The 24,507-nt window shown below is 45.4% G+C and overlaps 2 protein-coding genes across 2 annotated transcripts in view; one reads left to right on the top strand and one right to left on the bottom strand.

Moving 5' to 3' along the window:
- Positions 1–7,475, top strand: part of LOC142563708 (U3 small nucleolar RNA-associated protein 25 homolog) — a 28,239-nt gene extending 20,764 nt beyond the window's left edge. The window contains exons 6-7 of the mRNA XM_075674302.1: positions 4,368–4,608; positions 6,222–7,475. Coding sequence (XP_075530417.1) covers positions 4,368–4,608; positions 6,222–6,766 — 786 coding nt within the window. The 3' untranslated portion in view covers positions 6,767–7,475. The remainder of the gene's footprint in view (positions 1–4,367; positions 4,609–6,221) is intronic.
- LOC142563709 (inositol-tetrakisphosphate 1-kinase-like) lies at positions 5,882–18,535 on the bottom strand. Its single transcript, XM_075674303.1, has 7 exons — positions 18,100–18,535; positions 16,318–16,342; positions 14,765–14,890; positions 13,772–13,889; positions 9,410–9,792; positions 6,978–7,122; positions 5,882–6,908 (listed from the first exon to the last, which is right to left on the bottom strand). Exons 1-7 carry the CDS (start codon positions 18,198–18,200, stop codon positions 6,775–6,777), a joined length of 1,032 nt encoding a protein of 343 aa, XP_075530418.1. The 5' UTR covers positions 18,201–18,535; the 3' UTR covers positions 5,882–6,774.
- Positions 18,536–24,507: the final 5,972 nt, after the last annotated feature.

The following is a 24,507-nucleotide window of genomic DNA, read 5'->3' on the forward strand; positions in this document are numbered from 1 at the left end:
GCGCAAGACACCGCCGACAAGGCCAGCCGGATTACTACAGCCAATCGAGCCTCCTTGCTGACCATTCCAGCAGATAGGGATGGACTTGCTGGGACCCTTTCCGACGTCAATAACCGGAAATAAGTGGATCGTCGCGGCGACGGACTACCTTACCCGCTTCGCTGAAACTAAAGCACTGCCGAAGTAGCGAAATTCTTTGTCGAAAACATCCTGCTGCGACATGGCGCCCCAGAAGTCCTCATCACCGACAGAGGAACGGCCTTTACAGCGGAGCTCACCCAGGCCATTCTGCAATACAGTCAGACAAGGCACAGGAGGACAACTGCCTACCACCCACTGACGAATGGTCTTACAGAGCGGCTAAATAAGACCCTCGCCGACATGCTAGCAATGTACTACGTCGACGTCGAACACAAGACCTGGGATGCCGTCCTGCCGTACGTAACATTCGCTTACAACACGGCGGTGCAAGAAACAACACAGATCACGCCGTTCAAGTTGGTTTACGGCAGGAACCCGACGACGACGCTCGACGCCATGCTGCCGCAACCGACGAAGAGAATCTTGACGTTGCTACCTACCTCCAGCGCGCCGAAGAAGCCTGACAGCTCGCCCGTCTGCGGATCAAAAACCAGCAGCGTACCGACAGCCGACACTACAACCTCCGACGACGCTTCGTCGAGTACCAGCCCGGCGACCGTGTTTGGGTATGGACCCCGATACGCCGACGAGGACTGAGTGAGAAACTATTGCGACGCTATTTCGGACCCTACAAGGTCATCCGACGTATTGGCGCACTGGACTATGAGGTCGTGCCAGACTGCATCTCCTATTCACAGCGGCGTCGCGCACGACCTGAAGTGGTCCACGTGGTGCGTCTTAAACCGTTTTACGGACGCTAACGAACTTTCCTTATATTGCTTTTTTTTCCTTTGCTACGAGTGCTTATTTATTACTTTCTTTTGTTTGCAGCATCGGGTCGATGCTTTTTAAGAGGGGGGTATTGACACGTGTACTTGTCTTTATCGGGCGACACGTTTTGCCTCCTAAGAAATGTTATCGCACAGCGCGGGACGCGCCTGCATGTATCCGAAGTTTCTGGAAAGTTATCGATGCTTCTATCCGCTGTCTGTTGTCGCCGAACCTTGTGTTATCTGATTTCATCGCTTGACACGAATGGTGTAGAACTTTGTAGAAGGCATGCGGTTCCCAACGATTAGTCTGGAACATTCGATGACTGCTGTATAAAAGCCGACGCGCTTGACCCGCTGATCAGATTTTCGACGATCGCCGAGCGTGTTCGCCGCTATCGTTGTGCTATAAGTGTAGCCTGTTTTGTGGGCACAGGTTCGCCCAATAAAAGTTAGTTTTGTCGTTCACAGTATTGCTACCGTGTTATTCAACGTCACCACCACGTGACAGTATGCTTTACCGTACAACACAGATGTATTGCCGAGAAGCTGACTGTAGGAAACCAGCTGTTTGACTTGCTTGCTTTTTTCTTTTTGGTGCTATAAAATACGGTGCGCATTAGATTTCTGCTTTAGACAAATAGAAAGTGGGTGCGCTTTGGTTCGGGGCGTTTTAGAATTGGAAAAATACTGCCGGATTAAGCACTGGTGTTTTGGCATATTTTCTGCATTTTGGTGTAATTCGAACCGCCGGATAATTCGATCAGTTTTGTTATTCCAATAAATGTCGAATTAATGGAAGTCATCTGTATTGCTATTTATGAATTGTAGCAGGTGACATCAAAAGTGATATCCGCTTGGAACGAATTCTGAGAATGACCACTTTCAATATATTCCCTATGGTTGCCATGAAATGCATTGGGTGTTCCAGGAATTTTTAAGCTATAATGCATAAAAATGCAATTTGTTAAAAAATTAAACGAGTTAAGTTTATGCAATTGTCTCAAAACTGTTAAGTTTCAAAATTCGCTTCAAGCAAATTTGCCTTGTGAAATCATTGGCTTCAGTTCATGTAAGCAATGTATGCACTGAAGCAATTAGTTAAATAGTTGATTAGCAAAATTTTGTTTTATTTCTAGTGTAAGTAATGACTGCTTCTTCAAGTAATCCAGCTCGATAAGTAGATTTTCGGTATATGCCACAGGCGATTTATAAAAATTTTTTTAACATTAAAGTAAAACACCCGGTATGTGTGTCGCTATTAAGAAGCCCTTGAGTTATTGGGTGACATTTGTCTTTCGTGGGATTTCAGCTATGCTATGTTAAACTGCTGCAGTAATGAAGCACATCCAAGTGCAAAATTCAGCATCGCATCTGCATCTGCCAATGTTCAGCAGGCGTGATTCTAGCAGTGTTGGAAGTGTGTGGCCTGCAGTGCTATTCACCTGAGCCATGGCTACACTAGAGAACAAAGGAGTTGCGATTGTCCACTGAAATATCTTGAGAGGCGAACATCACAACAGGGGAGGGTGCTGCATTAAACACATGTTCTACAGTTGAGCCTGCCTTATATATTGAAATATTATATTTCAAAATTTTGTCCACATCTTCTAACAGTGGTTGCAAAATACAGATCCAATATCAATAACCAGACATGTAGACCTTTTCTTTTTGTAAAGAATTATTGTTGAAATAAAGGACTGTGAATGTAACATTCCCTTGCAAATCCTGTGGCTGTATTCTCGCGGGATTATTTTCAGAGATACTTTCAAAAGATTTTACATGCCTAGCATTGGATGTGTTCAGTGTCTTTGGTAGCTCCTTGGTACTGTATCAACCATGCCAACACAGCGTGCCTGACTTGTGCCAAAAACAGTCAAGCGGATAGTACCTTTGAAAGTGATTGTATAAGGTTTCAGTCCCTGAATCTGATTGCTGGAACATGCACGTGTTTGCCTACAACTACGACGGGTAATTAATGATGGCTCTCAACTTTGGCAGAAACATAATAGCAGCCTGCATTAATATTACAAACTTAGGTTCCTTTGTTGCAATTTCTATTGCGTTTTCTACTGAAACCGATATAGGCACCGTGTGCATTAAGTGCCAACTGGTGTGCACCACACCACTGTGCACAGTTGAGCTTGCGTACATCACACGCAGTAAAGCTCCACGTACATATCCCATGATCATTATCGTCATCCCACAAATTTTACCACAGTCGCACCTCTTGCACAGATTATTCATTAAACATAGCCAGTTCATACACATGTACTGTCATTTTTTCATATAAAAAAGCCAGTGCCTGAAAGGTCTATTCTTAGGATATTATGGCCAACACCAGTTCAGAAAGTAATAAACTGGGTTAAAGAACACTTAAGTAACAGACGACAAGCCGTCGTAATTAATAATGTCCGTTCGTCATTTCAACCGGTTCAGTCCGGTGTGCCTCAAGGTTCCGTTTTGGGACCCACTCCATATTTAATTTATATAAATGATATTTATCAGGGTATAGGCTCGGAAATCCGGTTATATGCCGACGACTGCATTTTGTATCAGCCGTTAAAATGTACGGCTTGACTGTATTAAATTACAAAATGACTTGAACAGGATTGAAAGATACCAGCCAAAAAGGAAATTCCCACGAATTGATCACGAATTTAAGCTTGAACAACCATTTGCATGTACTAAACTATTGCAGTTTTCATGTCAGCACTTAGCCATTTCGGAATGGAATCATCTCCCAAATAATATAGCTGAAATAACTGACCATATTATATTCAAACACTTAATGAAACATTCGGAAGTGAGAAACATTAACATTTCTTCTTGCATTTCTTCAGATGTCAGAGGATGTAAGATTATTGTTTGTATAATGTAAGAATTATTGGCGTATGATGTTGTTGAATGAGAAGATATGTAAAGGTTGCATAGCATGTATGACTTTGCATAAGGATATTCGACTTACATGCACGTTGCCCTATACCTTTGTATATCAGTTGTTATCCCCCCCCCCCCCCCCCTATGTAACGCCCAAGCTGGACCTTTAGAGCCAAAAAAAAAAAATAATAATAATAATATATATGTATGTGTGCACATACATACATACCTTCGTGGAGAGGGTTACCTTGCATTGGGGCATTGCAACAAAGTGAACAGCATCTTATATCTTCATTTTTTATAACCCCACCCCTTATGTAATACCCCCTAGAGAAGTCTTTAAGGTAACAAAGTGAAATCTTAGTGGCAAGGCAGGCAGTGAAATGATTGCAGCTCGTTGTGGAGAAAGCGACTACAGCACAGAAACAGACAATGAATGAAGAACAGGGCTCACTACCAAGGGTGTAAAGCTGTAGTTGCCTTCATTATGGATGACCAACTAGCCTGTTCCTATACCTTGCGGGGAGTGACCTCATGTTCAGCTTCAGCTGTGCCAGTTCTCGCATGTCTTTGCAGAACTGGGAGCACGTGGTGCACCTTTTGGAGCATGTGAACCGTCCAGCTGTGGAACCGCACGGGGCAGACTTCTCCCGCGTGCGCCTTTGGTGGCTGCATGGCTGGGCTCGCCGCTTTCGCCAGACAGTGGTGCTAAGTGCCGTAGCCCAGGCACCCATTTCAGCTCTGTTGAGCAGGCATGCCCAGAACTATGCAGGCCTGGTGACCTCTGCTAACACCCTGGAACCAGGCTCCATTGCAGGTAGGCAACCCATCGAGATAGGACATGGCTGTCATCGATGGGATCAGCCATTTGGTGTGACTCGCAGCATAAGAATTAAAAGGGTTGTTTCAAAATACAGCTCCAGCATTTGCCTGTGGTAACCAGACATGCAGCGTTCCATTGCCGTTTAACATGCTCAGGCCATGGTAGCTGCAATTTTCCAACTTGTGAAACACGTAACTGGAAGACTCAAATACACGGCTCATCGATGTCACTTCATGAAAAAAATAATTTGGGGATAGCACTTCTTAAGCATCGTGTTTGAACCAATAAACAAATATGGGAAGTATGAACAAGCTATGTGAAAGCTAACTTCCTTATTCATGGACAGATAATGACCAAATTTGCACATCTTGTGTATTTTGATGTGCTAATTTTCAGAAATGTAATTATGGCCCAGGGCAAGAAGTACATGATACACTGTAGAAACTGGTCTTTTGTTTGGAGAAAAGTTTGCACCTAGAGTAGTTAATATGGAGAAATAATCTACAACATATAATAAGGTGTACACCAAGGTATATACCAGTGTGCTATGTCTACTTGAACTAGAGTTAGAAGCCATCAAAGTTGCCCCCAAAAATCTCACTTGACATGTGACTCATTAAAATACTTAAAAAAATATTACCCTAAAATTGGGCTTACTTAGTGCATTCACCATGCGTTTATTTTTTAGGTAATAAAATTAATATTAGCTAAAATAGCACCAAAGCTATTTTCTCTCCCGAATTGCAAGTATGTCAAAAGTATTTTGAGAAATTCAGGGAAAGCATTTCAAATAATGTTATTGCGATAAAATCTTATGGGAATGAAAGGTCTCAGAAACACAAATATAACAAACAGAAAATAAGTCTTTTGGGCCAATTCTCGGTCTGCAGCCTCCTCCCCTAACTGCTAAAGGTGCTACACAACAAATTTTAACACACAACTACCACTACATTGTAGCAATACTCGGCTGCATTGCCATTAAATTTTAGAACCGATTTCACGGTAACTATGCTTAAGAGGCTACACAAACAAAAAAGCATAAAGCCACTTTTGCTCTTTGAGCAAGTCTCTCTTCGAGCACAGATATTGTGTGTACAGCATTATAGTCTGGGGGCAGCACTAGCGGCTGCTTAATGCCAGGTACGAAAATACCAAAAAGCCCATAAAAAAATGTGCAGCAGCACTCACCTGAAAGCTGTGAGCAGTAGCGTCTGCAAGTATACAACCTAGAAACAATAATATGGCTATGAAAGGAAGACAAACCATCTTGTGTAGTGCCGACACTTTTAATGCACTTGATGAAGTCTCTGTACACAGCTGCCTTCTGTGTCTCGTGTCGTAACATATAAAGAGATTCAATACAGTTCTGACGTGCAGACACTGGTGGGGCACCATGTTAACCACAGTTCAGGTAACGCTAGAAGAGTGCACAGTTGACTCGAGGCACCCCCTTTGTCTTGAGCTGGGGATTGTAGTGCGTTTTGGCAGTTGATCCGGACACATTTTATAATTACTCTTTCTGTATCTCGGTGTACTTTATTAAAAATGTGAATTGTGTTTTGGATGTCACAAAGGCTTATATTAATTGCCGCAACTTTCTTTAACAGAGGTGACGGTTTCCCTCGCCCAAGTGTTTCAGCGCTTTGAGGCTGCTTCGGCTGCTGACGTGCCTGAGGCACGCTTCCGCTTTTTCACCGAGAAGGTGCTGCCACCGCTGCTGCGAGAGGGCTCCCAGGGTTGCATGGTGTACGTGCGCTCATACTTTGACTTTGTGCGGCTGCGCAACCACCTGCGCTCACTCGACGCCAGCTTCTGCCAGATCTGTGAGTACACATCTGATGCCAAGGTGTCTAGAGCACGAGGAGTCTTTTTCACTGGCCGACGGCGGCTTATGCTGTACACCGAGCGATTCCACTTCTATCGCCGTTACCGTATCAAAGGTGTGCAGCGCCTCATCTTCTACGAGCTACCAACGCTGCCACAATTCTATCCCGAGCTCTGTCGTATGGTGGCCACGGGAAACAATGGCTGCACCAGCCTCTTCTGTCGCCAGGATGCGCTGCCCCTGGCAGCTGTTGTGGGAAGCTCGCGTGCTGCACGCATGCTGCACACTGACCGTGACGTACATGTGCTCGTGTCAGCGGGCCAGTAAGTTGCCAGTCAGTGGTGCAGTCGACGAGGAGTCTCGTCTGACGAATCAGAAGTGTCGATGCCCGAGTCTGGCAGCTCGGAGCCAACAAGCTCCGCAAGCATGCTGCTCAACTGGTCCAGGAAGTTTGACACCCCATCGTAGCCTGGAAAAGAAACGAGGATGCTGCATTACATGGCCCCTCTGCGCACAGAAACAGTGAATGTGTGCTTACCAGGGAAGTTGTTGACATCAATGATGCAGAGCCGCCCTGTGTCCTTTTCTGCAATGATGTCGATGCCAAAGAGTCTCTGCCCAAGCTGCTGCCTCATTGTGTCCACCACAAAACGAAGTTTTCGCGGGCATGGCATTGGCGCCCCCTGGACAATTACACAACTGGAATCACACCATGGAACAACATGCTGTTTTTTGCTGCCATAAGGCTACAATGAGGGAAGTGGTGCGATTGTATCCTGCCCCACACAGATCTTGGCCTGGCAGCATCTTCATGTTTCACCACGTGGCACATTGAACTACACTGAATCATGGACATCAAAAGCTTGCCAACATGATGCCAAGTATGACCATCTGAAATATTGCCTTGAATTGTGAATGTGGCTAATGATGGCATATTGAGAGACAGCCTTTTCACAAAAAGGCTCTCTTTTGTTAGCTGCCAATTTCAGCAGTTTAAATTATGCTTTCTAATAAATGACAGATGACAGTTTTTAAAGCTACGTTTCACTGTGTTCTTAACCCATTTTACAAAAAATTACAATTCAAGTTACTTGATTTACCCACAGTTTCTGAACTAGTGGAGAAGCTGCTGCACTTCTATATTTGTTTTCCTATTGTAGTGTTATGGCAGTCCGCAGATTATCATTCATTTCACATAACTGCAGACAGTTGACAAATATGTGGTACTAAACTCAGATTTACAAATAGCTACATGCGAGTGCATGGTTGACAGTAACGTCTGCTAACAAGGACCTGGCACTGTTGAAAAGGGTACACTGTGCTGGTGTCAATGCGATGCATATTTAAATGTCAAACAGATAAAGCTTAGGGGACATAAACATCCAAAGACTATTCAATTCTAGCATGTGCTATCCACACACGGCAGACACGCGTAGCATCGCATCGCCGGCTTTGTGCGCTTCTCTCCCATCTTCGTTTCACCCTCTCACCAAAGTCAGAGGAGCGGGAAGGAGACTTGGGAGGGGCAACAAAGGCGGAGAGTTCAAGTAGCCAGATTTAATTGCTATAGCCAATAATGCGCTATGGGGACATTTTGGTAAGCGGTTTATTTAACCACAGGGTGCACACAAACATGAACATGTGTATCCGATAGGACCTGCGTGCCTTCCAGTGGGTAATCAGTTATATCTTCTCATGCTTTCCATACACACTAGGGCAGTATTCTCGGGTGATCACTTTCAGAGTTTTTTCTTTTCCCAGTATGCAGCCAACAGTGCAGCACTTGTTCCTGGCAGAGTGGACAGTGCCGAGAGGGAGCTGCAGGAAGCTACGGCACTTCTCACGCATTTAAGCTCACAGTTTTGCACGAGTTGTCGTATGAGGCAGGACGTGCGTAATCTCGTACCATATCGGTGAGGTATTTAATGCATTGTCTTTATGGGGAGCTCACCAGGACTGCACCAATCTGTTGTTAAAGCCCAGCACGTCGCAAAATCTGGGGATGTACAACCGGGATTCCACTCTAGACATTATTTAGGATGTGCTTGCAAAATTGTTACATAATTCGTGCACCCTCTTCTTGAAGCCCTAAAGTAAGAAAAAAAGTGCACAAATTGTGTGAGTAAACACTGTTCTTCTTTCTGTCTAGTTAGAACGTTTGTTCTCTCTGCTTTTTTTTCATGCAACCTGGTTATAACAATTATTGGTTACAATAATGGGATTTACTTGGCACTTGAATATTGTTATAAGTGGGTTCGACTGTATCACACACATTTATCTTTCTTGCTCGCGTCGCACGTCTTGTGCACCACCACATTATTTGGAGATGCAAGTGTGTACGACAATCTTACATTTCGCCTATGCAACCATAACTGGCTGTTCTACCCAATGCTCTTGTTCACTATACTCCAAGTCATACTTAGCAGGCAATGCTTTGGAACCTACGTACCAGTCTCATTCCACATCTTTCACAATGCAGTTCTCGACCTGCAAGGCTTTCTGCAAAACAACTACTACATGTTTTACAATTCCAATTTTTAGGCATAAGATTACATCCAATCACATATTATTTGTACCCCTTTGTGTCTCCAGTTTGACATGCTATGCTTTGGCAGCTAGCGCAAGTGGCCTGCTGTGACCCCTGGTCACAGAAACGTGCCACTCCATTCATTCTGTGATAAATAGGTTGATGTCTATCATGCCTTTCATGTAACAATTGTCATATTTTGCAACATGTATGAGGCTTAATCTTACTTGGGATTACATGATGCATGTCTGTGCCTTTCATATGCAATGTACAATTTTTCGGTCAGAAAATGTGAGCAGGGAGAGAACTCTCCAGCCTTTGTAGCATTGCCTGTTATGTGTGAAACGGGGTAGAAAGATGTCTGCATCAAAGGGCCTTTAGCACAGGGAAGGCAACAAGACCTCTCAGGAGGAAGCCCACTCCAAATGCACACAGGCACTCACATCCAAAGCAGCTTCGGCATTGAGCGGAGAGCTGGAGTGCGGCTTGGAAACATCCTGGCTGTTGAAGAAAATGGTGGGCGAGTCGTCAGCCACAAAGTCCTTGAGTGATGGCCGCCACGTGAGGTGGTAGCGCTGTCCCAGCACGTACACCTTGAGCAGGCGTCCCTCGTGGGGCACAAACTGCTGGGCCACGCAGGGGCCCTGCAGGTTTGCCAAGCCATGCTCACCAAATACTAGGCACATCTGGTGGGCCCTCTTCATGCCATGCGATACCAGTGGCTTGCACACAATGGGGAACTGGACCCTGTGCTGTTGAAGTGTTGCCCGGTCAGCTTCTATGTCTGCTCCAGTGAGCTCCACAAAGGGCGGCACAAACATCCATTCTGTGAAGGGAAACACACGGGCCCAAATTTAAGTGTTGCAGTAGTTCTACTGTGAAAAATAAAAGTGCCTCATAGAGGCACATCCATCACCAGAAGCTGCACACTCGACCACTGTCCCCTGCATCCTCCTTTGCCCCCAGCACTAGCTATAGCCAGGGCACCTCCAACCCACTACTGCCACAGGAGTCACCACTTCAAAGATGGTAAGCATTATTGTACCAGATTTCAGTGACCAGATGAAGTTATGCACTAGACCATGTTCCCCTTCAAGAGCTAATTAATGAAGTCCTTTTAAAATTTCGTTTCAGCAAGCATGAAAGTGTGCCATGTGTACAGGCAGCGTAAGGAGTTTACAGGATGCGGGATCTAAGGAAAAGCAGAATATTTCCTGCTCCTAGACTTCAGATGTGCTTTGTGTGCTACTGTACACGCCCAACACAGTTTTTATGGCTGCAAACCAAAGCTGGGCTGAAACGTCTTGCAGAACCCTTGTGCTGCAAGCTTTTGACCTTGCCTGTACACACACTTTAATGCCATCTGCTTTGTCCTTGAGGCTGGGCTTTCACTTGGTCACTGGGGAACTGTATGTATCCTAGAACGTCAATGTCCCTGTTGCATTTTCTTTCCTCCTTTGGCTAGTATGTATCTTCTTCATCAAGGGCAGTCGTAACATTACACCACAGAGCTCTTACTTGGTAGTTTGTACAAATGAGAGAAAATCAAGCTGCCTTCTCAACACTTACCAAATCATTTAACAATGTTGGCTAAAGCAAACATTGTTAAAACAAGCAGCAGTGCAGTGATGGTGTCAACATGCAAAGTTTTATTGCAAATGGCCTAATATCTTCGTCCTATATCATCAGCATATAGTGTCAATGCTCGGGCAAAAACAGCAGCTCGAAGAATCGACAGGAATAAAGGATCCATTGAGTGAAATTGCACCCAGCAAAGCAACACTTGGGTCACGACAATAGAGGCAAGCACGGTTGGCGATTGTCCAATTGAATCACAATGCTAAAGTTCAGCCTCTATCTATACAGCTGTCGCATATTACAGAGCAGTAAGCGGCGCTTCTGTCTAATAACATTTATCACACGCATAAAATCTGATTAGGATGTGCCAAACTCAATGTGGCGATAACGTTTACAAACATTCTGGTACAGCAACCATGTCCTGCAAAGAGTGATAACACAAGAGTGGCAGTTCAGCAGAAATAATCAACTGCCAAAAGAAAGATGACACATATGTGGCAATGTCAACAAGGAAGCAGAAGTCGACTGGCTGTCTTGCCTGTGTGCAATATCTTTCACAGAGATATAGGCAGCACACTTGTGCGCTTGCCAGACGTGTTATCTCTGTTGGTCCTAAAACTGTGGTTGCACGCGAGAGTTCTCCAAGCGCTGGGCACACAATAGCATTGAAAAAGAAATGCTGCCAAGAAACACTGCTGCAGTTTTAAAGGCGGCACACTTATGCTAGGTACTTTTATGAATGCCACAGAAAACTTTGTAGAGTTGTACTGTACTGCCTGTTTCTTCATTGTAGTAACAAAAAACAGCATTTCTGCTATTGTTATTTTGTCCTAGTTTGTTCTGTTTGTACCTGCTTACAGGTGTTAACAGCAGATTCTTCAAATTTGAGTTCTAATATTGTTTTTCTTTGCTGCACGTCGGATTGTGAATTAGTCACACTTTCAGCACACCACCTTCCAGCACTGTAAGATTGCTAATACTTGTTACATAAAAAGGTGCTCATAACATTGTGTTCCTTATGCTGTCTAGCATCTAACCGTGTGCGCATAGTAATTTGTTGGAGAGTAATTTTTGCTCCATCCCATAAACAATGGTAAATTATTTTTAACTCTAAAACTAACTGGTCTACTGCAAAGAAGTGGTTGTGTATTACAAATCAGCACAGAAACACTTAAAAGTACTTTGCAGTTTTGTTAAATTTAGTAAAATAAAGGTAGAGAAAATAGCTTTCAAGGGGCCCTGAGCCAGCCCTCGGGCTTGATGAAAAAAGTCCGTTGATAGCATATGTTGCTGTGAACATCTCAGCCAGGCTTGGCAGCCGTGCACAGCGTGTGGAGCTCGCTATCGGACCGCGAAGTCACCTTTCTCAAATGCTCTCATTTGAACAGAAGCCTGTTCCTCACTCTTTTCTGGACGCTTTATTTCATAATATAACAGATTCCCATATGTGAGTATTATTGGCCAATAGTTGACATCAATCAAGAAGGGTGTTTGGATCAGTTTATGTCTTCCTACTGTTACTGTGTAGATTTATTCATGCAGTTTAACAAATGAGCTGAAGTAAGCGAAAATCTGCTTTCGAATTTCGATAAGAATTACGTACTTCCAAAAGAAACCGACTATCGTCTGCTCACAGTGGCCGCTCTTATAGGAACTAAACTTTTTTGGTATCATAGCTGTTGGGTCTCGCTAATTTCAACTAGTTTCCAACACTTAACTAGCCTCGAACCATGAAAAACTTGAGGTCAGACCACACGCACGCTTGCCAGTGCGCGCTCACTCTTGGCTGCTGCTGGTTAGGTGCCTTGGCAGACTTCACTTAGTATTGAGCTGTTGATAGAGCTTCAAAATGCTTAATTTGGATGTAGCTACTATCCTTCAGTCAAGCTGATGCAGAACAAAGCTGGTCCACACCACAAAGCACAGCCAGACAGGAGCATATGAGTGCGAGCATGCACTTAAGCCCTGTCGTGCACAAAAGAAATGCTGCAGTTGCATGTAGCTGCAGTCTGCTACGTAGCGCAGATACCATGGCCGCTGCGGGGTGACAGGATGAATCTGCTAGCGGAGGGCACTGTGGCTCGTAGAGGATGACTACGTTTAGTGCTCATAGGTGCCAAAATCGAAAGTAGTAGGGTGTATGTGAACATAAAAAAATAAAATTTGAACTGTGCGCCACAGTGACATTCAGTTGGTGGAGCGTTGTGGACATGCTCCGCCCTGCTGTAGCCTTCGCAGTGCAAATTGAAGAAGGAGCGGAAGCACCATGAAGGGGCTGTTTGATTGCTAATAACTCTGCTTATGCTCAACGCTTTGGAGTACTTTTTGCGCCAAAAGTATAATAGTCTAATTTAACTTCAAATTTCTCGACTTCAATAAAGAGAGGCTCAGGGCTACTTTAATACCACTTCCCCATTAACATGCAGATAAATGAAGAATACTACATGTTTGACGAAACAGTTCTGTGGAAACACTCACGGTGTCCCGGACCAGGACAAATTTTTCAACTGCGAGGCTTTTCTTTCGAGGAACCCATATAGGTTTCCTTTGTAGCAATTGCTACGAATGGTATGGATGTCTAATTTTTCCCTTTATTAAATACGACATGTGCTTTGGTAAGTTGATTTTGTTGCCAGTGTATGCTTCAGCAGAGTATGTGGAAACCTGAGCTGAAATCACTGATCAGGTTCAAGTCCCAGTTTGCAACTTTTGCTCAAGCCACCTCAGGAACTTCACACTGGTTCGACAGCCACAAGACCCTTCTTCCAATTTTGCAACAATTCGCTTCAATGCATGGATGTTGGTAGGTGTTACTTTCAGCCCAATATTTAGAGGCTGCATTGTTGGTTTGGGTGTATGAATGAGAAACAGCATTCTCAAAAAAGGTTGGTTAGAAACAAAGCCAGCAGTGAGAATTTTTTCTCTAAAGCATTTTCTGTTTGCTATTTAAAGTTGTTTCTTCACTTGTCACTTGTCATGTCTCCAACTTTCATCAGTCCTTTCTACAGCACAGACCTACATATATTTTACAGATGTTCATTTAGAAGAGGAATGGAGGTCTATGTAAGTGTTATGGGACAGAAGAAAAAGGTGCTATACTGTGTGAACAAAATGGGAGAAAGTAATCTCTCAACTAAGTCGACTGGGATGGCAGGCTAGTGCGAGGTAAAGGAGAGGTAACGTTTTCTGCAATGCTCCGCGAAAGGGTGTGCATCAGTGACCCTCACCTGTTGTGGCCAGGGGGCTCTGCTCGACCAGGCGGTACTGGTGGAAGCGGTTGAGCACCTTCCGCACATTTTCCAGGGGGTCGACAACCACCACGCTCGGGTGGGCTCGGCAAAAGCGCTGCATGCCAAGGTTTTTTCCTCAATTCTTTGGACAACACTGGCATGGCATCTGCGACACTATCAACTGTGGCAGCTGAAACTTCTGCCTCTCAAGTATTCTGCTAGCACCACATTTGCTGTAGCTAAAGCAAGCAGCTTCTCCTGGCCTTGAATTGGCTGGGTAAACTATTGCCATTGACTTTATTTACAAGAAACAGATGGCTCACTTTGCATTCGTTTCTCTCTCGGCTTTTCAGTTTAATCGCAATACAAAAGGACAATCATATTAAAATTTCAGTTTGCATATGCATTGCTTAACATGTTTTCAGAGTTGTGTTACCAGGCAAGCATGGTCCTCCTGAGAAAACCAATGTTCGATTTTAATTTAGGATCATTATTTTTTAACCTGCACAGAGTGGACCACAGTAAGCACCTCAGTCATATGGACTGTCAGTCTTGTTACTCGGCAGTCACAGCTCGCATGCAATGAGACACCACCAACAGTTTCATGGTGCATCATAAGGATGCTTCGTAACTGCAAATGCCAAGGATATATGTGACCTGTGAACATCAAGAGTTTGTCAAGCACAGTGGCATGTAAACAGCATGCTTAAATTCTTCTGGTGATTTTCAGCAGCTTTTGTTTTAAGAAAAATTGGACTAAATAAAGAATCTGCTCTAAACAGTGGGTAACATTTGTTTCTTAAATGCAGCAAATTTTATTAAATTCATTCAGCAGCTGTCAAATGAGAGAGTTCCTGTATTTTTACATACTTAAAGGCAAATTGGAGTCGGCCCCATAGTAACCTCCCCTTAAGACAAATGGAACTGGCTGATTCAATACGCATCTGGCCACTCTTGTTCTACCATATAAATGGATCCAGCATCAGGTACCTCAAACTCGGCTGTGATGTGCTGGCACTCGGTGTCGCCATGGTCAGCTCGCACAAGGATGTCGCAGAACTTGTGCACGATAGCTGCCAGTGGTCCCTGCTCCTCGAGGGGACGAGTCAGGTCCAACTGCCGTGTACACCAGAAATATCCATGCGCCAGAAAGTATGCTTGCAACAGCTGTTCCATGAAGCTAGCCAGTGGGCCAACATGGGAAACTGTTAAGCTCTTCCGTTGACCTCTGACTAAGCAAGCACCGAATACCACATGCACAGCTTTTGTGAAGCAGATCGTTGAACATGCTGACCCAGACTGCAATACAAGTGAGGCATCACGGTTGGCATTAACATGGAATTTTGATAGAAGAGGTGTGCTTAATAACAAATGTGAGCAAAAATTGACATGCGACCAGGGAAAGAGACATGTCCTGTCCCTTCCATAGTAGTGTTCATTTCTCTCTACCGCTTGGCCATAAATGCCTACCAATTCGTTCAAATTTCTGCGCAGAAGAGCTATTGCAATTTCCGCAAGACAGGTACCATGTTTGAAGACTGATGAATTCAAGAAAGTGTTGAATTTCGAGCAATTTGTGACGGCTGCCAGTGAAACCATGCAACACTACGTTGTTCGCATATAGTACTAGCACATGCTGGAAATCTAAATACCAGGCTGCATTCCGAGGCTACAGAGATAATGGTCCATAATCTTTTGAGACCGACTTTATAGTGCGGTCCCATTGTTAAAGGAAACCAATGAGTGACTGTAAAGAAACCCATTTTGTTAGCATAAAAAGAAAATAGGTCCTATTTATCGCGGTTTCTTTTTTTCTAAAACATTGTGTACCAATTAGCCCAACAACAAACTACCCTGAAAGAACCCATGAGATGAATCTTTCCCTCTGGCATGTGTACAATCACTTGTCCTTGTCACAGATGACGTGTTGTTGGTGGCACTGGCACTTTGCTACTCCCCTGTGCAGCGTATTGACATAACTTCAGCTGGCAATTGCAGATAGGGCACCAGGAAGGTGAAAGATTGGGGCGTTCCTTTTGAAAATAGACCGCACTGTACCTTCAAGCAGCCACCCGCTCTTGCTTGCAGCGCTTGAAAAGGTCCCATCATTGGGAACATTCTCATGCAAGGCTGTGCGAAGGCTTTCTTTAGAATGACCGGAGTGGGTGGTTCTGTGATTTCACCACCAAGAAAGACCACGAAGCTACCTCATTCTCCACTTGTACATTCTGTAGGGCTCCTGCCTAAAGCAAACAGACAATGGACATACACCATTCCTGCATCCACATGTCCCTAACTAGGTTGTGAATGGCAAATGGACAGAAAATGTGGCAGGAAAAGCTGAAACCAAAATATGACAAAAACGGTTTTTCTGGTGTCGCACAGGTAGCACACTAAAGGTGGGAAGCTATTTGTGGTCCCTCCATGTATGAAATAAGTAAATATATAAATAACACAGTTCTCGACAATTACACTGTGCTATGACTTCAGCAACGTAAAGAGCAATGTTGTACCCTGCAACAGCAAAAGGAAGTTTCCCATACCTTCACCAGTTCCAGCCCATGGGACCTGTAAAAGAACACCATGATGAACAAGAAGTGCGCAATTATAGTGCTGAGCGGTATGCCATACAGGCATGAAGGAATAGAAGCACAACACATGCATATATTTCATTGCTATGGTTCATCCCAATCTCTCATCCACTGACAATGAAAAGTGGCTGGCTCATAACAAATTGTACTAGATACACACAGACGAATGGAAAACAAGACAACAGAAGAGAGCTCGTGTGTCGTTTCTTTCTGTTCATCTGTTTGTCTCTGTACAACGATCTGCCTCAATGCTGAATTAACAAGCTGAAATGTTCAGAATCCTGGCTCAATATGTAAGAAAAAAATTGTGCACAAGCACAGAAGCTGAGCAACACTGGCAATGTTCGAAGCATAGCAAAGCTGTGGGGTTCATAGTTAATTTAAGAATGGCGTACATCAAAGAGCAAAGTTCTCGGGTGTAACTCATGCAGCATAGTGCAGAAATTTAAAATGTCATATATGTGGTCTCATCGCTCGTTGTGCTGCAACTAAATGAAAGGCAGAGCTTCTGTCCCCCCCACCTCACAAAACTCTATACTTTCAGCACCATTCAAATAAATTAACGTCAGCAACAAGTCCTGTTTGAACAATGGTTATGGAAATGGCAGCCAAATGCCTGAAGCTGCTTTATCGCGACAGTGCCCACGATTAAGTCACAAAGCAAATAAGTTGTTGCATGTAATGTGCTTTACATGCAGAATTAAGGTAATGATGCGTAAATTTAGCTTGGAATTACCATTGTCCTTGCTTATCTGGCACTCTCATGACAATTGTATTTCAAGCAGCATTAACAATGTGACATGAAATGTTGCTTTAATTGCGCATGTCATAGGCTATACTGCCCTGGTTAAATGCATATATATATTTCCTACATGAATCTCCACTTGTTATACCTTCAATATCTGGCAGAGGCATAATAGAAAACCTGTCCCACATTGATATCCACGATATTGTTATCCAAATATGTTCCCTGTTTTCCTGAGTGCATGTTTGTTTATGCTTTTCTGATTTTTCACTGTGTTATGCAATATGATCACTTTATTGGTTCTTTCTTTAACCCATATGTAATGCCCGTAAAGGGTCTTTAGGGTATGTGAATAATAAAAAAAAGCGTAATCACATAAAACTAGAACAGTTGTTTTCACCACAACATTGTTTTCATGCTTTATGCTTAAATATACAATTTAAACAGCAGCACATCATAATATGACCACTATATCTTTCAGTAACATTTCTAATTACATCACAGCAGGTAACTATCTGTGCCCCAAAGATATGCTGGCTGATTTCGGTGTACGTGAGGTACAGGATTAGTAAAAGTCTCTGTTCTGCATCAACGCTATTAGTATGTGTGCTGCCTTGCTGTAAGCAGTTGATAACGCTTCGTGTATTATACTGACAGCCTCGAACCCTGTAGCACTAGTCTTGTGTAAAGAATATCAGCTTGACTAGTAGCATGCAAGCCTGGCGCGCAAATTTTTGAACTGCTCCAAATAAACCGGCGCTTAACCAGTGCACGTCTAGTCACACCACGACAGCCCGTCAACCTCCAACGCATTTTTTCCAGCCATGCCCGCCAAACAATAGCCGGTAGCTGACTCATACTAGACAGATGCCGAGGCATCTCGAGGCTGCGATGATCGGTATGCAACGCGAGTCGCCAGCGACCGCGTTTTCAAGATACACCGCGCGCGAGGCGTGGAAAGGGGGCGGCGGCGATGGGGGCGTGCTTACGCGCAGGCTTGCTTGAAGTCCTCCGTGCTGAGCTCGCGGCTCTTCTTGTCACCCCACCAGAAGCCGACGCGGGGACGATCGCTGGATTCCATGTTGCACATGACGAGACGGCGCGCCTACGTCGCCGCCGGCTGCCAGCGCATTGCGGAGGTCTGGCGCGCAGCAACAGCTCCTCAAGCCGGCGTCGCGGCGGATGTCACCACATGCACCGGACGCGCGCTGCTGATGCTGCGCGGAAGGCCATCACGTAATCCAACACGCGCGCCGTTGGGGCAGACAAACGTCGTATGCGCCGAACGCGTCCGGCCGTGGGCAGTGCCAGGCAGACGCATGCCGCACGCACTCGCTGCCAGCCTTGGCCTGTCAGGCTCGGAGCCGTCGCTAGCCGTGGCTAGCCCACAGAACTATGCAGACGCTGGCACAGAACACGTTGCGAAACAGATTGCAGAACATTAAATAAGTGCGAATCCCTTATTCTAAATGCAACGATATGTTGCTACCAATTTTGGTCTTTAACAGACTTTAGCGCCATCTATACATTTATTTACTAGTCTAAATATTTATTTATGATGTCAAAAAGTAAAAATAATATTGTTTTTGCGCGTCAGTAGATAACAGGACTAAACATTAAGGTCTAAATCTAGAAAAAATACGTGTTTTAAGCTTTATGGAGAGTTTTGCAACTAAAATGAACAGCGACACCTTTCCCTACATGTGACCGATCGAGGTTCGCGGACTTTCCGTGAGCCATGAGCGCTTCATCACACCTTGTCATTGCGCAACATTTTCGCAATCTCATAATTAATCGAGTTTGGCTCAAAACTACCGCATTTCTCTTCTTTTCCTTGTGCCACCTCGCGCGGCTGCCGTAATCTCGGCGCGTATTCGGGGGAAGTACTCGCGTACAACACCGGACTTATATAAAAATGCATGTATGTTGGCTTGCATATGAGGCGATTTCGCAAACAGAACTGTTTTGAATGCTATATCGCGCGCGTAATTTTGCTCAGCGTGAAGTAAAGAAGGAATACAATAGAAGAAGCACGCAGACAACAGAATGAAGTCGTGTGATGAGCTGCCTGCTGGAATTCAAATGTTTCGGTTTCTAAGCGCGCACCATAGACTGGGGTTGTTGTTGTCCTAAATGGCCGTGGCACATACCCACAGCGAGGGATTGGCCAAGAATCGGGTGGTTCAATTAGGTGCATAAAAATAATAATGATAACAAGGGAGTTAACAATTTTAGCGTTGGAGTTTAAAAGTAAACGGTTTGTGTTTGGAGAAAAAAAGAAATAATCAGATGAAAACCGGGTATAAAATAATAATAATAATAATTAATAATAGATAAGAAATAAAAAAGCTATGGTTGGGAGGGAGAACGATCACTCTAACTTGGAAATCGATTGATTTCAATTAGATAATTTTGGATTGCCAAGCCAACATTTCTCTGGCTGAACCCAATAATGAAGGCTCCAAAAGATAGGATCACAGGCACTGATAAAGTTAGACCAATAGAGCGAAGCGGGATTTCGAGTAGTCGTTTTCTTATAATATAAAAACGTCTGCAAGACAACAAGAAATGGTCTATTGTCTCCGCTTCGCCACAGAATGAGCATAATGGTGAGGGGACCAGACCAGACCTGTGGAGGTAGAAGTTCAGTGCATGTATACGGCAGCGCAGCCTTGTTATGGACACTTAAATTTTCCGTGTTCGGCAAAAATCTCTGTTCCAAGGGTGCAGGAGATGTCCGTAATCCACAGAGTTATTAATCGCGGAGCCTGATACTGTCTGAATAATGACACTCCTGCGAAATCTAGCAGCAGTAACATAAGCAGTCAAAGGGCAGCAAGGGAGAATCGGGCCACTTATCGATGCCTTGGCTAGAGAGTCTGCAATTTCATTATGATTAGTCCTTTATGGTCAGGCACCCAAATCAAACGCACGCTTCTCAAGTAACCAGGTACCAATGTATGAAATGTCCTCATCACGCGAGAATCACTAGAAGCAGTAAGGGATGAGCACAATGATAACGAATCAGTGACTATCACGGCTGACGTAATTGATGGTCCTAATTTGCGTAATGCAGCACCACGGCCATGAATTCGGCTAAAAATATTGGTATGAAATCTGGCAGCCGAAAAGAAAATGTCCAATCGAGAATCGGGGAAAATATTCCTACACCTGACTTTTCTTCGCATTGTGAAGCATCTGTAGCAATTACAATATTTGTTTGAAAGTTTTTCAAATCTTGTAATATACCGTCTAGAATACGGTGTGGAAGTAATTTTGCATTATTAGGAAAAATGTCATCGAATTTAATATCCGTTGCAACAGCTCTGTCGGGAATAGGAACTACATCGCATATGCGCACGCTGTTAGGGTTGGCGTCTGACACCACGTGGCGACAGGAATTTCGCCCGACCTTCTCCTGCGAGGGCCAACGTCAGTCAGCTTGCGCACAAAGGGCCTTCTCCCAGGATTCGTCGAAAAGAGGGTTGAGTTCTCCTTCCCGTGCTCGGTAATGCAGGAGGGGCCCTCTCTCTGTGCCTGTCACGTGACATCGACGGAAGCAAGATCCCGCCCACACTTGCCTATTTAAGGGGCTCCGAAATGTACCTTGATATACTTCATTCTCTTCTCATTTTCTTTCAACTACCTTTGAATAAACCGTGCAAGTTTCGCACTAGCAAATCGTCTCGCCCTTGCTCGGTCGCCATGGTCTACCGGATGCCTGCAGCCCGCCGACAACGCTACGCTACCCAATAAGTAATGTCGGTTGAGCTTCGATAGGCAGGCGCCGCTACTTCTCGGCAGCAGTACGGTACGCTACCCTGGAGTACGCAACAAACGGGTGGCAGCGGTGGGATCGCCCCTGAAGCGCAACAAACTGGCTGGCAGCGATTGGGATACGGCATCCTGGAGACCCCAACTTGGACGACAACTACGAGATCGTAGCCTCTTCGTCCTGGCGACAACGTTCGGAAGGAAGGTGTCTGGATCATGACTGCATATGGTGAGTGCACGGCTTTTCTTCACTGAGATATCACTTGGCTTTTACGTATTTTTCGGAAAGTACATTGCAGTGATTTTTCTTTAAACCGTTGACGGAAGTTTGAGTACGTCAAGGTTGTATAGAGTGAAGGTTTAGCAGCACTAAGGGCAGCCATGAACTTGAAGGCACTAAAGAAGCCGGAATTGTTGAGCTTGGCCAAAGAGTTGGGCCTCCAAATTGCCGAATCAAAGAGAAAGCCGGAGATCATTGAGGCGATCGAAGCGACCGGGGCAGACGACGAGGAACTGACGGAATGCCTCGAGAGCATTAAAAAGAAAGAGGAAGAGCGTAAGCGCCTTGAGGAAAAAGAAGAGCGTAAGCGCCTAGAGGAAAAAGAAGAGCGTAAGCGCCTAGAGCAAAAAGAAGAGCGTAAGCGCCTAGAGGAAGAAGAAGAACGTAAGCAAAAGCACGAGAAATAGGTAGCGGCATTGAAAAAACAGATACAATATTTTCAGCAGTTAAATGAACAAAGACAACGCCTGTCTGAAAATTCTGTAGGCAGTACAGAGCAAAAGAATGAGAATGTATCTAGCAGACTTTCGCCAAAAGCCGACGAGAAGAGTATAGCCTGCGAGATTAGCGGCCCATTCATGCGCGAACGGAAAGGGCTAGCTGCTAACGATGCCTTAGTGGCAAGAGAGGCCTTCAAAGGCCAAAGTGGGAGCGACGAGGTGCTGTGCCAACAGAGGACCGTAGAGACAGCTAGGCCAGCTGCGAACAAATTGGCACAGTTACCGCGCGTGTGCGTCGCATCTCATGGTAGCGAGGTCGTTAGCGAGGTACAGAATACTGCGGACTTGACAGACGCGAGCACCCAGGTCGAGTCAGATCTGCGTGCCGAAGTGAGGTGCCAGCTGGACGATGCAGTTGAGAGTAGTTCTCGGGATGGCGAGCTCCGTAGCTCACGAGAGAACAACTGCATGGTTCAGGGACCGGTGCCGCTCTCCGCCAGTTTAGGTAGCCTAGAGATGGATGATTTAATTAGGAATCATTCGGACTGTGCGTGTGAGACAGCGCTCGAGACCGACGGGCTGTGTGTCGATGCACAGCGTGAGCTGGGCAATGCAGTAGAGGGCAGTTCGCAAGAGTGCGAGTTGCATAGCTCGAGTAAAGCCTGCTGCATTGTGCCAGAGTCGGTTGAGCTGTCCGCCAGTCGAGGCAAAGACAGAGTCGATTTAAATGATAATCACTCAGACTGTGCGGGCAAGAGACCGATCCGGGCCGATGAGATGTGTAACGGCCAGCACGAGGCGCCAGAAGGCGACATGAAGGAGAATTCAGAGAGAAAGCGCCGCAGAAAGAAGCGCCGTAAGGATCGGGATGCGGTGGCTAAAGTAGCGAAGCCAGAAGGCGACATGAAGGAGAATTCAAAGAGAAAGCGCCGTAAGGATCAGAATGCGGTGGCTAAAGTAGCAAAGCCAAAGACGGCGACAGGCGCGAAAAGGCAAGGCGCGGCGAAAAGAAAGGTGCGGTCGTCACGGACGATGTTGACGCATAAAACACGTTCGAGCCACCGGTCAAAAGGGGACCGAGAAGCATGTTCTGCACGGACGCGGACAAAGGGCACGGGGCAGTTAAATTCCTAGTCGTTCCGTCGTTCTTTTCGAAGCTCAGCGTGCAGTACGAAGAAGCGCAAGGTGGCAAGACGAGACCAGGTGGGGAGTAGCGACGCGGTCAATCGAGGTCATGCTGAAAGCGGGGCGCCAGGACGCAAATTGGCAGGGGACGGTAACGTCTCGGGAGAGCTGTTAGTGAGTCAGCCCTTCTGTTGTCCCTCGGTAGCCAGAGTAGCTTTCGGACCACGACCCCCTCGAGTACGGCTCAAAGTATGAGTCAGTCAAAAACGTTTGAAACGGGAGGCCAAGGGAGCTTCCATAGAAATGAAGTGGTTTGCTTTTTATTTTGAGCATCGGAAGTTTTCGTGATTTGAGACTAGGATTTCTTTCAATGTGTAAGGTTTGAGCTTTGTTTGTGTTTTCGTTTCAGAAGCTCTGAGATTTGAAAGATGATGTTTATGTAAACATGTAGTCTCGCGAGTGTTAATGAGTAAATAGGCTTTCTTCTTTTTGTGTGTGAGTAACCTGAGCGTCAAGGTTATCGGTGAGAGGCCTATCATAACGCGCGTGTGTTTTAGTTAACCTTCTTTTTTTATATACGCGTTTTTCTATTTTCTAAGGTTAAGAGCGTAAGTTTTCAGTGAGTGCATGATTTGCACCGAGAAGCGTTCTTAGTTCCCTTAGCGCGTGTCCTGTGTGGACGGAAGGAAGCAGAATTATCACTGGGTTGCTCGTATGTGTTGAGTGCAGCCGTATTCTGTCTTCTTTAGTGAGCGTGCGTAGAACTAGTTATTAGCAGACGCATATTTTTAAGGGTTCTACGGAGTGCGTAAGTTACGCAAGTTTAGTTGCTCGTTTAAGCTACGTGTCCTGTAGGGACTAAAGGAAGAAACGTGAGTAGGCGTAATGAAAAGTTTGCCTACGACGCAAGTACGCGTTCTGAATAGTGACCACAAGGCTAGCGCGCTTGGGGTTGCGTACTTGTGAAAATGGCCAGACTTCTCAGTGGCACCAATACGTGCGATAAGTACGCCACTGCGATAGGTTGGAGAGATGCTGTTCGTGTAGTTTGGGCGGTGCAGAAGCTAGCTTGCTATATCGCTGGTTCAAGAAGGGTAAGCTTAACGGCAATGCCGACAGTTTAAGTCGTTGCCCCTAGAGTATCGAAAGCCTCATGCTCATCCGGGTTTCCGTGGCATTTTTTCGTTCGTCCATACGTTTTCCGAATTTGTATGTTTTTCCGAAGTGACGCGGATTGTTAGCTGATTTTAATAACCACGCCTTAACGCTTTCAAGAAATGGCTGTTTTTATTGTTGAGGGGGGGGGGGGGAGGACGCGCGTAGGGAATGGGAAAGGTGTAGCGGGCTTTCTCTTTTTTTAAAAAGGCCGGGTGTGTCTCGGGGGAGGGTGGCCTTGTGCTCGCTGCTTTGTGGTTGTGGGTCCGGCGCTGTTCTGGGGTGATCGCTTGCCCACGCAGGAGACGAAAAGTTGCGAGATCTGCTTGCAAGACCAATTTCACCGGACCGGACCAGGGAGGAAAGTCACCAGAGCGCCACGAGGACGGATGACCACTCCCAGGAATCTACCTACTACGAACTAAGGGTTCGTGACCTCTACGGGGAATTCTGATACCGAAACGCCGATCCCTCGTACAGCGGCTGTTGGCCCCTACACGTCGGGATCTTCCTCCCCCGCCGGAGATGCTGTTAGGGTTGGCGTCTGACACCACATGGCGACAGGAATTTCGCCCGACCTTCTCCTGCGAGGGCCAACGTCAGTCAGCTTGCGCACAAATGGC

This window comes from Dermacentor variabilis, chromosome 11, assembly GCF_050947875.1.
Source record: "Dermacentor variabilis isolate Ectoservices chromosome 11, ASM5094787v1, whole genome shotgun sequence".
Lineage (NCBI taxonomy): Eukaryota > Metazoa > Arthropoda > Arachnida > Ixodida > Ixodidae > Dermacentor > Dermacentor variabilis.